The 14,310-nt window shown below is 55.8% G+C and overlaps 1 protein-coding gene across 2 annotated transcripts; it reads right to left on the reverse strand.

Moving 5' to 3' along the window:
• Positions 1–793: 793 nt before the first annotated feature.
• Positions 794–8,389, reverse strand: ERF (ETS2 repressor factor). 2 transcript variants are annotated; one of them, XM_066271954.1, is made up of 4 exons: positions 8,226–8,389; positions 3,478–3,712; positions 2,981–3,096; positions 794–2,875 (listed from the first exon to the last, which is right to left on the reverse strand). In XM_066271954.1, exons 1-4 carry the CDS (start codon positions 8,245–8,247, stop codon positions 1,590–1,592), a joined length of 1,659 nt encoding a protein of 552 aa, XP_066128051.1. In that variant the 5' UTR covers positions 8,248–8,389; the 3' UTR covers positions 794–1,589. The 2 variants fall into 2 exon arrangements, with proteins under 2 accessions (XP_066128051.1, XP_066128052.1); XM_066271955.1 differs by lacking the exon at positions 8,226–8,389 and adding an exon at positions 6,751–6,979.
• Between the last annotated feature and the right edge of the window lie 5,921 nt (positions 8,390–14,310).

The following is a 14,310-nucleotide window of genomic DNA, read 5'->3' on the forward strand; positions in this document are numbered from 1 at the left end:
ATCCTGATTTTGAGACCCTGGTGTAGCTCCAACCATCCCGGCTTTAGAAGGAAAACTCAAAGAGGTGAAAAATGTAAGCTTCATAGACAGGTTATTTAAAGCCTTGGCTTGGGCTTAGGGCCTTGGGCAAGTCATTAACTGTCGCCTGTCCCTACCTTGCTGGATGTTGGAGATAAAGCATTGCTGCTCCTAACCAGATACCTTGACACAGGTCAATCAATAGACTGATTAAGCCAGTCGCATCCTAACTTGTTAGCGAAGGGTGTTCCCATGGTTCCATGGGAAGATCACGAAGGTGCCTTACAAGGTCTACATTTCAAGAGACTGCACACCTGTCCCCAAAGAACCCCAGACTAACTCAAAAGTGCCCTAAGTCATGTGTGGGAGGATGCTAGAGGATAGTGCAAAAGGAGGTCAGGCCTTCATCAGAGCCTGGGAACATAGGTAGGAATTCAGGCAATAGGTGAAGTCTAAATGATTCCAAGAACAAGTGATCCCCACGGGATAGGGGAGCAATCAGATGACGGTCAGAGTATGCCTAAGACCTTAAACATCAGGCCCTGGGGTCATGTGCCCCCTAAGCTTAGATCATTTCTCAGACCTGGATTTGATCCATTCAGATGGGGTTCAGCACTCTGGCCACACATCCACCAGGGAGCCAGTCCCAGCCCTTATCTCTCTCAGAAACTAACAGACTATGGCCCTGCCATGAGACAAATCACTCCATCCAAAGGCCGAAAGTTTTATTGTTTTGAATACATTCTCCAGCAGCCCCCAACTCCCCCCTCCCCGCCACCACCCTTTATCCCCAATACAGAATAAGGCTTGACCACAGACCCCCCCCACCCCAAGGGGGCCCAGCTGGGAGGCAGAGGGGACTTCCAGTTTGGTTTTAGGATACACCCTCCCCCCACAACCCGCCTGCCTATAGGCTGGTCCTAGGAGCAGCTGGGTGAAGGGGTTAGACCAGTGCTGGGGTGGAGAGTGGAAGAGGGATAGCAGGCACTTGTAGAGATTTGTGGCCTATGGGTGGCATCCCTCACCCTCCTCTGCCTCCCCCCCCACGGATTTTTGGTTCATCATAAAATGTCCCTCCCTCCCCTGATGTAACCCTGTGGGGTGAGAAACCCAGGCACTCATAGCCCCTGGAGGGGCAGGGAAGGCTGGATTGGGGCTGAGGATGGCCAGAGGTGGACAGGGAGAGGTACAAGAGGCACAGAACAGGGAGGAAGACAAGGCTTTACTTCCTAAGTGATTGCAATAAAAAAGTTCCTGGGTGTCGAGGCCAAAGCCTCAGCTCAAATATAAATCCCCCAGAATAGAGGCGGCCCCTTTACTTCTCCTCCCTCCCCCCACCACCACTTTGCCTGGAACTTAGAAACCCACAGAGACGTAACAGCCCCCAGCCCTGGGCACCCACCCACCCTCACAATTAAAAAAAAAAATTAAACTTTATACAAAACATGGAGAGAGGAAAGGGGAGGAGGCAGGGAAGAGACTAGAGCTGCCCTCACCTCCAGGGCACAGGGGAGTTAAGGCAGCAAAAGAAGCGTTGGGGTTGAGGGAACGGGGTCCCCTGCCCACAGCCCTCAGGAATCTCGGTGCTCCAGAGAGAGCTGGGCTGTGGCATGCTGAAGGTCAGAGCTCACCCGCCTCGGGATGAGGGGTCCCCCAGCCTCCCCAGGACCCTCCCCACGCACCTTCTTGTCCTCACCCTCATCCTCGAGGCCCCCAGTAGGGCCCCCACCCCCCTCCAGACGACAGTCTTCACTCCAACGCCGTTTAAAGCGCAGCTTGAGGGGCATGCACTGTGCAGCCCCAGGCGTCTCACCAGGCTCAGGCTTGGGGGGCGCAGGGGGGACACGAGGTGTTTTAAACACCTCCCCATCTTCCTCATCCTCATCACTGATGTCAGTCACCTCCACCTCCTCCGACTCGCCTTCTGAGATAGGCTCCACCTTGATCTGTGGCGGTGGCGGTGGTGGGGCCAGTGCTCCGGCCCCCTCAGCCAGCCCGCCAGTGCTGCCACCACTGGTGAGGACACTGCTCTTGTCAGTCCCTGCTGGAGCCTTCTCACCAGCTGCCCGCTGCCGGCGTCCCAGAGGGGGTGGCTGGAGCTTAAACTTGAATGGGGAAGAAGAGGAGGACGAGGACGAGGCCGAAGAAGGGACCGGTGGGGTCTCAGGTGCCACAGGTGGCAGTGGGCATTTGTCAGGGCGCTGGGGCTGGGGCACCACCAGCCCAGGGTAGTGCAGGAAGGCGCGGGGGCTGAGGTGGTAGTTGTAGACACTTTGGGTATGGGCCTGCAGGTACCGTTTCATGTCCTCGGGGCTAAAGGAGAAGTGGGAACCTCCTCCCGAGCCGCTGGGCCCCCCACCACCACTGGGGTACATAGGGCTTAGCGTGGGCGATGGTGTGTAGGCCAGGTGGGTGGGCGTCATGGGCAGAGCCGGTGAGAGCTGAGGGGGTAGCAGGGAGCCAGGCCCAGTCAGAGGTGACACAGGAAAGGGACTGAGGGGCTCAGGACCACCCCGGGGCCGGGGATAGACACGAAAGACGCCAGGGTCATGGGGCAGGCGGGCCAGCGGGGGCCCTCGGAAGGCACCCAGCTCTGGCGGGCCTGGCGGTCGCACCCTGGGGTCCTCTCCCAGTGGCTCCTCCAGCTCTGAAGTGCCATCGCTACAGTCGCTGACTGAGCCTCGGCCCAGGCGTCGGGCCACCACAGCCGAGAAGAGCGAGGATGAGGATGAAGAGCAGGCTGGTGGTGAGCGGGGGTCCTCAGTGGGGGACAGCACCTCGGAGGGTGTTGAGGGAGGGAACCGGAAGTGACTGCCGCCTGATGGCACTGGAGGGGCACTCTGGGGCACTGCACCCCCTGGCAGGGAGAGGGATGACATGGTGTCAAGGCCACTGGCCCAGCCTGGATATAGACAGACCCTCTTCTCCCTTGGAGGCCATGCCTGCCAGCCCTGGTACTCACCAGCCAGCCCCACATCAATGAAAGGGTAATTAACCAGCACCAGTTTGTTGAAGTTGAACTTGTAGGTGAATCGTTTCCCCTTGGTCTTATGCAGGATGCGTTTGTTGTAATAATAGCTGTGGGTGTAGAGACACCACTGAATGGTCAGTCACAGGGGACCCAAGTCTGGACCCCCATACCATGACATGCCTTAAGTACTACTCATGAAGAGAGACTGAGAAACCTGAGCCACAAAAAAGAAATCAAGTACCCCAAAGGTAGGGACCAGCTCTCCCCTCAGGTCTGGAGCCAGGTAGAGGTCACACCCACTACTGTATTCACTTACAACACCTTTGTGTGGCAAATAGGTTCAGAAAAGGATTACAACTTTGCTACAATTTGGGAGAGCGAGCAGTCAAACCCAAAGCTTATTCCCATGGGACCGGGGGGGGGGGGGGGGGCCCACCCCAGACAGTGGGAAGCTGTCCACATCTGCCTCGGGGTTGCACCCTCCTCACCGCAGGGCCCGGCTCAGCTTGTCGTAGTTCATCTGGGGTTTGCACTTGCGGACTCCCCAGAGCCGGGCCACCTCATCGGGGTCCTTGATGACAAATTCTCCGTAGTCCCCCTGCCAGGCGATGACACCCTGGTACTCCTCCTTCCGCAGCAGCTCCAGGATAAAGTGCCACAGCTGGATCTGCCTTGAGCCGGGGGACGACTCCGGTTTGTAGGCCCAATCCGGGAAGGCAAAGCCTGCGGATAGGAGGCAGGGAGTGGCCCTGGGTTAGGGCACCAAGTCCAGGACTCTGGGTCCCCTCCCAAGATCCAACTGCTACCCAGCCTGCTGGATCCCAGATTTCCCTGCTATGTAGGGAAATCTGTCTCCCCTAAGCCAAGCCAAGACCTGGGTAGTCAAGGGAGACAGTGTGTATCTGTGTGTGAGGGGGCTAGTTGTGTGTGCGCGGGGGGGAGCTGGAGCCTGCTCCAGCGACACCGGGAGAAACAGGAAACCATCGGCGGCGGGTCCGGGGGCCAGTGCCAGGGGGCCAGGCACCAAGCCAGGCCGGCAGGCAGGGCTGCCAGTGGGGGAGGGGCAGGAAGGGGCACACGTGGCCTGATGGGTTGGTACAACCCTCCCCTAACCTCCCTATTCCCATTCAGGGTCAGTCATACTGACCCCCCCACACACACACACTCCTGCTCACACTTCCATTCCTTCCTAGGAACATACACTGTCTCTCTCCCAAGACCTACCAGAGCCCTTACTCCCACCCCAGGACCCAAGAGAATATTTTTTTCTTAAAAGGACCAGAAGGGGTGGGGTGGCTGGTTGACGATGAGGTCAGCGCTTACACACACAGAAGCTTCTGTCTTCCCTGGAGAGTGAAACCCAGACTGTCTGAGAGGCCCCCCAAGCCTGGACCCTCTGTGCTGCACTGTCCTTCCAGACCCAGGCACACAGGCCCAACTTGGCTGGAAGGCCCCAGCCCAGGCCTCAAGACTGAACAGGCACGGCTGTTCAGAAGCCGGTTCCCCCTTCTGTCTTCTCATCCTCAGCTTCTTCCCTGCCCACCTGCCTACCCGCCCTCAGCATTAACCTTGGATAGAGGTTGGTGGTGGGCTGGCTGGTCCCTGGAGGGGCTGGGCAGCCGGGGGGTAGGGGGAGGAGATGGGGGGGCTGCGGTTGTTGTCATTTCCCAAACCCCTGGGTAATCAGGGACCATCAATAATTCAGCACTAGGCAGCCGGTAATGGAGGGGTGGGAGGAGGGAAGGGGAAGAAGGGAAGAAGCGGGGGAGGCAGGACAGGGGCCCTGGTGCCGCTGGAGGAAGAGGCCAAGGTAGCCAGCTAAAAATGGGCAGGGTCCCCAGTCCCAGTCGGATAGGCAGGTCAGCCTCTCTTCAGGATAGCCCTGGCTCCAGCTCCAGCAGCTTTGCCCCAACCAAGGCTGGGTTGCCCCTTGGTTGGGGCAAAGCTGAGACTCCACCCCAGTATGGAATCCAGCAGGGGATTCTTCCTCTTGGAGATGCGGGACTAACAGTTCCTACTCCCACAGGGGACCACCCCCTCTAAATCCAGAACTGATTCCTCCCCAACAGGGACTCAGCTCTCCCACCCCTAGCCAGCATTCTCCACTGAATCCCTGCCCCATTCAAAAAACCCAGCCTCGCCCTGGTCAGGTAGCTTGGTTGGTTAGAGTGTCATCCCAATAAGCAGGGGTTAAGGGTTTGATCCCCTTTCAGGGCACACAGAGGAAAAGATTGATGTTTCTGTTTTTCTTTCTTCCTCTCTCTCTAAAATTCAATCAATAAAAAAATAATAAAATAAATTTAAATAAAAAAGAAAGAAATCCCAGCCTCAAACCAGCCCCTCGGGGCTCCAGGCATAGGACCTACAGCAGACACTAGCAGCCACTGCTCCATTCAGAAATGACAGCCCCTGACAACGCCTTCTATGGACCCCAGCATCCACAGCCCCATCCTCTCAGGAATCCAAATGTTCACCCTATTTTCCTCACCCTGCTAGAGAAAGAACCCAGGCCTCATACGCCCTTAGAAACCCAAATGACCGGACCACCAGCTCCATGAACCCTCTGACCCCCCCTCCAAACAGCTTCTGGCCCTGCCAGGACACCAAGCTCCATGTTCCTCCCACCTAAACCCCAATCTGGCTCTCAGACCCAGGACGAGGAGGGTGAAGCCCCTGAGACATCACTCTGGGGTTGGAGGGGTATGCTGACTTCTACCCTGCCCCCTAAATTAAAGCCACCCTTCCCAACCCACCCACCCCAGCCTCCTTGTCCCGGTAACCAGGCAACGTGTGTGCAGCGACAGTCCTGGGAGCGGGGGAGCAGGCGGCTAAAAATAAACTTTGCAGAAGAGAAGGAGTGAGAGAGACTACATGCAACACAAAGGGAACTCGGAAGGGAGGTGGGGGGCTCTGGAAAAGCCTCAAGCTGCATGCCAGGAGCTGTCCCAATCCCCCCTGTGAAGCCCCCTTCCTGGACAACCCCACTTAGGGCCAGGACCCTGGTTCCCACTCCTGGCAGGGACCCACCCCACTGCCAGGTCCACTCCTATGCTGGCTTTCCTCATCGGACATGGCATACATGAGGGCCTGTTCCCAGCTTTGGGGGGAGAAGGAAAAAGGGGGGGTGACGTCAGGGTGTTTCAATGGGGCTCTGTTCCCCAGGCCTTGAAGCCAGGAGCCAGGCACGGGCAAGGGGAGCGTGTGAGTGTGTGCTGTGTCTGAGTCCACGTGCTTAAATCAGGGAACCACCAAGCCTGCACCAAGAAAGCTTAGGAGTGCAGGACCTCTGGAGCCTGGAGGGGCAGTGGTGGCAGAAAAAGCACAGCTGACACTGAGAGGGGTTCAGGACATTGTGAGCCAGGGTGGAGAAGTGGCAGCAGACAGACAGGAAGGGCTGGTATGACGGGGTCCCAGAGGGCACACCTGGGTCCCACAGAGGCGAGGTACAGATTCTCCCTGACAAACTGGAAACCTGGGGGAGCCGAGCCCCTCCCCTGGACACCCCCAAGTTCACATGACTACCAAAACTTTTTTAAGGGACTAGGGGGGTCGGAAGGGAGGGGTGGTGATAGAGGAAAAGCACGCTGGCCTCCTGGGGGGGCCCCACCACCTCCCCCACTCCAGGCAGCCCTCTGTGGCGCCAGAGCCGGGAAGAAAACAGGAAGTGGGAAACAGCCACGGCAGAGGAGAGAGGGGCTGGGATGCAGAATCGGATGGAGGGGCACACACCCCGCTGACCAGGAGGCAGAGGACCAACGCACCGACGGACGACCAAGAGACGATCACCCCTTTCCTTAGCCGGAGAACCTAAACGCCACTTGGCCCCAAGACGAGGCGGGGTTGCCTGGGCGCCTGGGCCCACTCCTTGGGCAAATGGAGTCTCCTGCTGCCCCCAAAGCCAAACGGCCCTGGAGCCCGTGGGAGCTGGAGAGTATGTGGGTCGCACGTGACTGACCCTACCGTACTCCGCGCCCCTGCCCCAGCCCCCTTCCTCGATCCTGGTCCCTAAACGCAATCCCTAAGCGCCGGAGTCCGGCTCGGAGCCCTTTAAGAGCCGCCCCCACCCGCCAAGCGCGGGGGCGGGGTGGGTGGGCCGGTCGGGGCACACACCCGCACACAGGAGCTGAGCCGCAGCCGCCGCCTGGGGAAGGAAACAAGTTTGAACAGCGGCGCCCGGCCCCCTTCCCCCTCCCCCGTCCCCGCCCGGGGCCGGATTCCGATGGGGTAGACGGGCAGGGGGCGGCTGGGACCCCTCCCCCCCAGTGCGCCCAGGCGCAAAGTCCAGCCCGCTCCAGCCCGGGGGCGGCGGGGGAGGGGAGGAGGGGGGAGAAAAGTCCGAGTGGGAGGGAGGCTAATCCCGCTGCCCCCCGCCCGCCGACCGAGCGGGGGAGGGGAACCTTGGCCCCTTAAGGAGGAGCAAGTTGGCGGGGAAGGGGGGGCGGAGGGAAGAGACGGCCGGTTCAAAGAGAAGAGCTGGGGGGGGGGGGCGAAGGAGAGCCTCTGTGTCCACCCCACCTTCCCTACCCTGTTCAACCCCCAAGCTCCGGGCGGGCGGGAAGAGGGTACACAGGTCTCCCAGGAGCCACCTTAAAGCCGCGCGTTCTAAGGTCGGAAACAAAAAGTTCCTTTTTCGAACGTTCGGGCTGCGCTTTGGAACTTTGCGACTCCGCGCGGGCGGGGGAGCGAGGAGCCGGCGCAGACGGGCGGGGGAAGGGCAGCATAGCCCGAACCCTGAGTCCGAGATCCCCACTCACGTTCTCCTCCTAAAGGCCATTCCTTGTCCCCCTCTAAGCCGGTGCAGGGCACGTACCGCGGTGAAGGTCACGGGCCGGACCGCGCAGCACGGAACCGGGGGTAGCGGGCGCCGTAGTCAGCAACCCCCCCCTTTGCCCCGCACAAGTCCCGGCCCCCAGGGTGCAACGTGACAGAGCCGCGGGGCTGGACCCCGCCATCCCCGTAATCCCAGGGGTGCGGGAGAGTCCAGATTTTGGGGTTCACGCAGGGAGAGGACCAGGACTGGCAGCACCCAAACCATTCCACCAAGAGCCAGAATTGGGGGTTCCATGCAGCACCCCCCGCTTGCGCCGTGAGATGCAACAGGTCTCGCGTGCTTGGGGGTCCCCCGGAACTGGGGATCACTCGGGCTCCCCCAGAACCCTTCAGCACCGCCCAAAGTTTCTCCACCTGGTTTCCCGGGGCAACAAGTCTCCCCCACACGTGCAGCCCCTGCCCCCACCTGTGTCCGCCGGGGTCTTCATGCTGGGGGGCCCGGGGCAAGACGCCCCGACTTCGGGCCGCAGCTCCCGGCGCCCGAGCCGCCCCGTCCCGTCCCGCGCCGGTCGGGTCGCCCTCTCCGTTTCACCCGGCCTCGCCTCTCAGAGCCTCTCCCCTCCCCGCCGCCGCCTCCCGGGTTAATATCGCACTCCGGGGCCGGGACGCCCACGCCCCCCGGCTGGCGACGTCACCGCCGCGTCGCCATGGAGACACTGTTCCCGCCCCCTCCCGGCGCACTCACACACACACTCCTGTCGGTTTGCAGCCACTGAGGACCGGCCGGCTCCGAGCTTAAAGGGGCCGCGCGACAGGGGAGGAAAGATGGAGGGGGTGGCGGTGGGATAGGGTCTTGGGGGTCATGACCCTTCTTGGAGACTACAAGTCTGCAGATAACTTTAAGTTCTCGGCACTCACGACCTGCCGCCCCTCCTCCTTTCCTGCTCATTGCGGAATCCAGATTTTTCTTTTGGGGGCTTTTAGGAGGGGAGACGGGTACCTTCGGAGGAGGGAGGTTGGTCAGCGACTTTTGTCGCGGGGAGGCATAGACCTTTGAGGGGAAGGCAGAATCTTCTCAGCTGGGTAGGGGCAACTCTTAAGACCTAGGAGGATGCTCAAGACCACATTTCCCAGCCTAGCTTTACCCTGCCCCCCAACCCTAAACCTGAATGGGGGCAGCTGTCCAGGGGTGGGGTGGAATGGATGGAAAGCATTTCCCAGCATCGGAAATGGGGAGGCGGCAGTGCCCTCCGCTCCTCCGGGGATGGGGTCTTGGCCTTCCAGATAGTCCCAATCCCAGCTGGGGAGGAAGTGACCAAAGAGAATGCATTAGGGCGCTCCCCACTCCATCTCCAAACTGCAGCTGTCCTGGACGCCAGACACCGGAGGTACCCCCACCTCCACCATCAGGGCAGGGGGTTCCGGGGGTGAGTCCAGGATGCTAGGGGGCGAGCAAAGTCGGAACAAATGTGCTCCCAAGGGGCATTGGGGGGTCGCCAGGAGAGAGGAAGGCAGGGCTTAAGAATGAAGGCCAGCGCGTAGGACAGTGTTAAGTCTCTGTTCTCGGCAGCCTGGAGGGATGGATGTAGCCAGAGGCTTTGGGAAACAGGAAATCAGCGCTGATCAAATGGCCAGCCAGAGCCGCAACAGGGTAGAGGGCAAATAGAAGCAATACTCACAAGCTGAACCTAGGCAGACTCTCAAAAAAGACTCAAAAAGACTCTAAGGTACTAGAGAAAGGGAATATTGGGGGGGGGGGGGGAGGTGCTCAGAGAGGCAGAAACCCAGAAGATGGGCAGGGAGAGACAGGCTCCAGGGAGGGAAGGCTTGCAGGGTCAGTTCTGGGTTCTTAGGGCTTCAATTCCAGGCCTCTGTTGCTGGGTTCCTAGTTTTGTTAACAACAGTCTTACACGGGTGCCTCAGAAGTCTCAGGCCTCTTCCTTGGGGAGGCCAAGGCCTCCAGGGAAGCTCAGCCCCTTGGGGAATTAATTATGTAACCTTTGCCTAGGAACAGTGCAGCTCCCCCAAGGACATTGTAACTCTCTGGGAGCAGTGTGGTCCAGCAATCATCATCATCATCATCATCATCATCACTGTTATTATAACAGCTCCCAAATTCCTAGTGTTCATGATGTGCCAAGTGCTGGGCCAAACACTGTCCCAGGTATCTTTTCAAAAGCCCAAAAGGGGAATGACTACTGTAATACCCATTTACAGATTAATAAAGTGAGGCTCAGAGAAGTCAGTCAAATAAAGTCCTACAGTCAGGAAGTTTTGGAGCTGGGATTCAAATCCAGAACTATACAATTGGAAACCATGATCCTTAACCACTAGGCTTTACTACCACATTTTTCTACCCCCACCCTTGGATAAAGATAATGCTGAGTTTCAAAAATAATAAGACTTTATTCATTTTAGAGAGGAGAGCAAGAAGGGAGGGGAGGAGCAAGAAGCATCAACTCCCATATGTGCCTTGACCAGGAAAGCCCAGGGTTTTGAAGCTGCGACCTCAGTGTTCCAGGTCAACACTTTATCCACTGCGCCACCACAGGTCAAGCAAGTTTCAAAGATAATAGCTTTAGTGACTCCTGCCCTCCTGCCAGCAAGTCAGAAACCTGGGTTGCAGCCTTACCTCCAGTCTGACAGAGAGCCAGTGTACTTCTTTGAGCTTTAGCTTCCTCATCTATAAAATGGGTATATTAACAGAGCCTACATGACCAGGTTGTGAGAAATCTGGGACGTGAATCAAGTACACAATAAATACTGGAACTAATTAACCTGACCAGGCGGTGGCACAGTGGATAGAGCATCGGACTGGGATGCGGAAGACCCAGGTTCGAGACCCCAAGATCACCAGCTTGAGCGTGGGCTCAACTGGTTTGAGCAAAGCTCACCAGCTTGGACCCAAGGTCGCTGGCTCGAGCAAGGGGTTACTTGGTCTGCTGTAGCCCCGCAGTCATGGCACATATGAGAAAGCAATCAATGAACAACTAAGGTGTCACAATGAAAAACTGATGATTGATGCTTCTCATCTCTCTCTGTTCCTGTCTGTCCCTCTCTCTGACTCTCTATATGTCTCTGTAAAAAAAAAAAAAGGAACTAATTATTAGCAGTGTGAACTATATACTCCATGGATAAGTTAGCACACCTAACTCTACAGACTAACTGTAGACAATAAACACACAGCATTGGCAGTATTAAATTGCCTGTTAATGGCATAATCCCACCCTGATCCAGTTGCAATTCCATTGCTTCTATGAAACACAATCACGGATGGCGGCCATGTCTTATGGGAGTGTCTGAACCACCCACAGAAGATGGAAGTACCTGGTAAGAAGGTCCACTAGGCAGCATGACCTCAGATATTACAAACCCTTAGGGATCCATGTGACTTCACCGTAGAAGTGTGGATCCTCTTGGATTGTTCAGTTGCCTAGTGAACATCAATAGTCACCCCCAGGGGCCTGACCGGGCGGTGGCACAGTGGATAGAGCGTCAGACTGGGATGCGGAAGACCCAGGTTCGAGACCCCGAGGTGGCCAGCTTGAGCGCAGGCTCATCTGGTTTGGGCAAAAAAAGCTCACCAGCTTGGAACAAGGTCACTGGCTTGAAAAAGGGGTTACTTGGTCTGCTGAAGGCCCACGGTCAAGGCACATGTGAGAAAGCAATCAATGAACAACTAAGATATTGCAATGAAAAACTGATGATTGATGCTTCTCATCTCTCTCTGTTCCTGTCTGTCCCTCTCTCTGGCTCTCTCTCTGTCCCTGTAAAAAAAAAAAAAAATTAAAAAATAGTCACCCCCAGGGAAGATGAGGCTCACAATTACTATGTGAAGCAACCAGATATTGTGAACTCATTATTAAAACTAGTCATCATTGCTCATTCCTTGATGAGACACCATTCAACCAAGGCCATGTCAACTCCAATGGACAAGGGGAACCTCTCCCCACCCAGTTCACTGTGGAAAGCCTCCACAAATCCCCCTAGGATCAGTGAAAAACCCAGCCTTCTCAAGAGACCCACAACTACCCTGTGATGTAAAGTGTAATGCTCTATGAAGAAAACAACTCTGTCTTTTTTTTTTCTTTTTTTCTTTTTTTTTGCATTTTTCTGAAGCTGGAAACAGGGAGAGACAGTCAGACTCCCGCATGTGCCTGACCGGGATTCACCCGGCACGCCCACCATGGGGCGACGCTCTGCCCACCAGGGGGCGATGCTCTGCCCATCCTGGGCGTCGCCATGTTGCGACCAGAGCCACTCTAGCGCCTGAGGCAGAGGCCACAGAGCCATCCCCAGCGCCCGGGCCATCTATGCTCCAATGGAGCCTTGGCTGCGGGAGGGGAAGAGAGTGACAGAGAGGAAGGCGTGGCGGAGGGGTGGAGAAGCAAATGGGCGCTTCTCCTATGTGCCCTGGCCGGGAATCGAACCTGGGTCCTCCGCACGCTAGGCCGATGCTCTACCGCTGAGCCAACCGGCCAGGGCCTAACTCTGTCTTAACAGTGAGGACATCCCCATCCTACCATGGACCTAGCAGTCCTTGTTCCGGTTTGTTGTCCTGACACAGATAACATTTATCCTATTGTTATCAAGCTAAGGCATGGAAAGAACCTGTCCCCCAAAAAACCATGACCCTGGCCACTTAGGTCAGTTCGTTAGAGTGTTGTCCCTAAACAACAAGGTTGTAGGTTTGATTCCCGGTCAGGGCACACATGGGAAGCAACCAATGAATGAACGATTGAGTGGAACAACAAATGAATGCTTCCCTTCTTCCTTCTCTCTTCCTTCCTCTCTCTGTCTCTCTAAAAAAGTCAATCAGCCTGACCTGTGGTGGCACAGTGGATAAAGCATCAACCTGGAATGCTGAGGTTGCTAGTTCAAAACCCTGGGCTTGCCTGGTCAAGGCACATATGGGAGTTGAAGCTTCCTGCTCCTCCCCCCCCTTCTCTCTCTCTCTCTCTCCCCCCTCTAAAAAAATGAATTAAAAAAAAAAAAGTCAATCAATAGCCTGACCAGCCTGATCAGGCAGTGGCACAGTGGATAAAGCATCGGACTGGGATGCGGAAGACCCAGGTTCGAGACCCCAAGGTTGCCAGCTTGAGCGCGGGCTCAACTGGTTTGAGCAAAGCTCACCATCTTGGACCCAAGGTCGCTGGCTCGAGCAAGGGGTCTGCTGAAGGCCCACAGTCAAGGCACATATGAGAAAGCAATCAACAACTAAGGTATCGCAACGAAAAACTGATGATTGATGCTTCTCATCTCTCTCCATTCCTGTCTGTCTGTCCCTATCTATCCCTCTCTCTCTGACTCTCTCTCTGTCTCTGTGTAAAAAAATAAATAAAAATGTCTACTTTATAAAAAAAAATAGCCTGACCAGGTGCTGGCACAGTGGATAGAGTGTTGGACTGGGACACAGAAGACCCAGGTTCGAAATCCTGAGGTCACAGGCTTGAGCGCGGGCTCATCTGGCTTGAGCATGGGCTCACCAGCTTTGGTGCAGGGTTGCTGGCTTGAGCGTGGGATCACAAACATGACCCCATGGTCGCTAGCTTGAGCCCAAAGGTCGCTGACCTGAGCCCAAGGTTGCTGGCTTGAGCAAGGGGTCACTCACTCTGCTGTAGTCCCCTGGTCAAGGCACATATGAGAAAGCAATCAATGAACAACTAAGAGGCCACAACAAAGAATTAATGCTTCTCATCTCTTTCCCTTCCTCTCTCTGACTCTTTCTCTGTCTCTGTCAAAACAACAACAAAAAGTCAATAAATCAATAAAAAATTAAGCCCTAGCCGGATAGCTCTGTTGGTTGGAGTGTCATCCCAAAATGCAAAAGTTGCCGGTTCAATCCTTAGTTAGGGCACATACAGGAACAGCTCAATGTTCTTCTCTTGCTGTCTTTCTCTTAAAAAAAGAAAGAAAAAAAGAAAAGAAAGAGAAAGAAAGGAGAAAGAGAGAAAAAGAAAGAAAGAAAAAGAATGAAAGAAAGAAAGAGAGAGAAAGAAGAAAGAAAGAAAGAAAGAGAAAGAAAGAAAGAGAAAGAAAGAAAGAAAGAAAGAAAGAAAGAAAGAAAGAAAGAAAGAAAGAAAGAAAGAAAAAGCAAGCCCTGGTTAGATAGCTTGGTTGGTTAGAGCATTGTCCCGAAACACAGAGGTTGCTGGTTCCATCCCTGGTCAGGGCATGTAAAGGAGCAGCTCAATGTCCCTGTCTTTCTCCCTCACCCTTCATCTCTATCAATACAAAAAAATTAAAAAGACTGACCTGTGGTGGCACAGGGGATAAAGCGTTGACCTGGAATGCTGAGGTCGCTGCTTCAAAACCCTGGGCTTGCCTGATCAAAGCACATATGAGAGTTGATGCTTCCCGCTTCTTCCCCCCTTCTCTCTTTCTCTCTCTCTTCTCTCTAAAATGAATTAAGTCTTAAAAAATAAAATTAGCCTGACCTGTGGTGGTGCAGTGGATAGAGCATCGACCTGGAAATGCTGAGGTCGCAGGTTCGAGGCCCTGGGCTTGCCTGGTTAAGGCACATATGGGAGTTGATGCTTCCAGCTCCTCCC

The sequence above is a fragment of the Saccopteryx bilineata genome, chromosome 3, assembly GCF_036850765.1.
Source record: "Saccopteryx bilineata isolate mSacBil1 chromosome 3, mSacBil1_pri_phased_curated, whole genome shotgun sequence".
In the NCBI taxonomy this organism is placed as follows: domain Eukaryota; kingdom Metazoa; phylum Chordata; class Mammalia; order Chiroptera; family Emballonuridae; genus Saccopteryx; species Saccopteryx bilineata.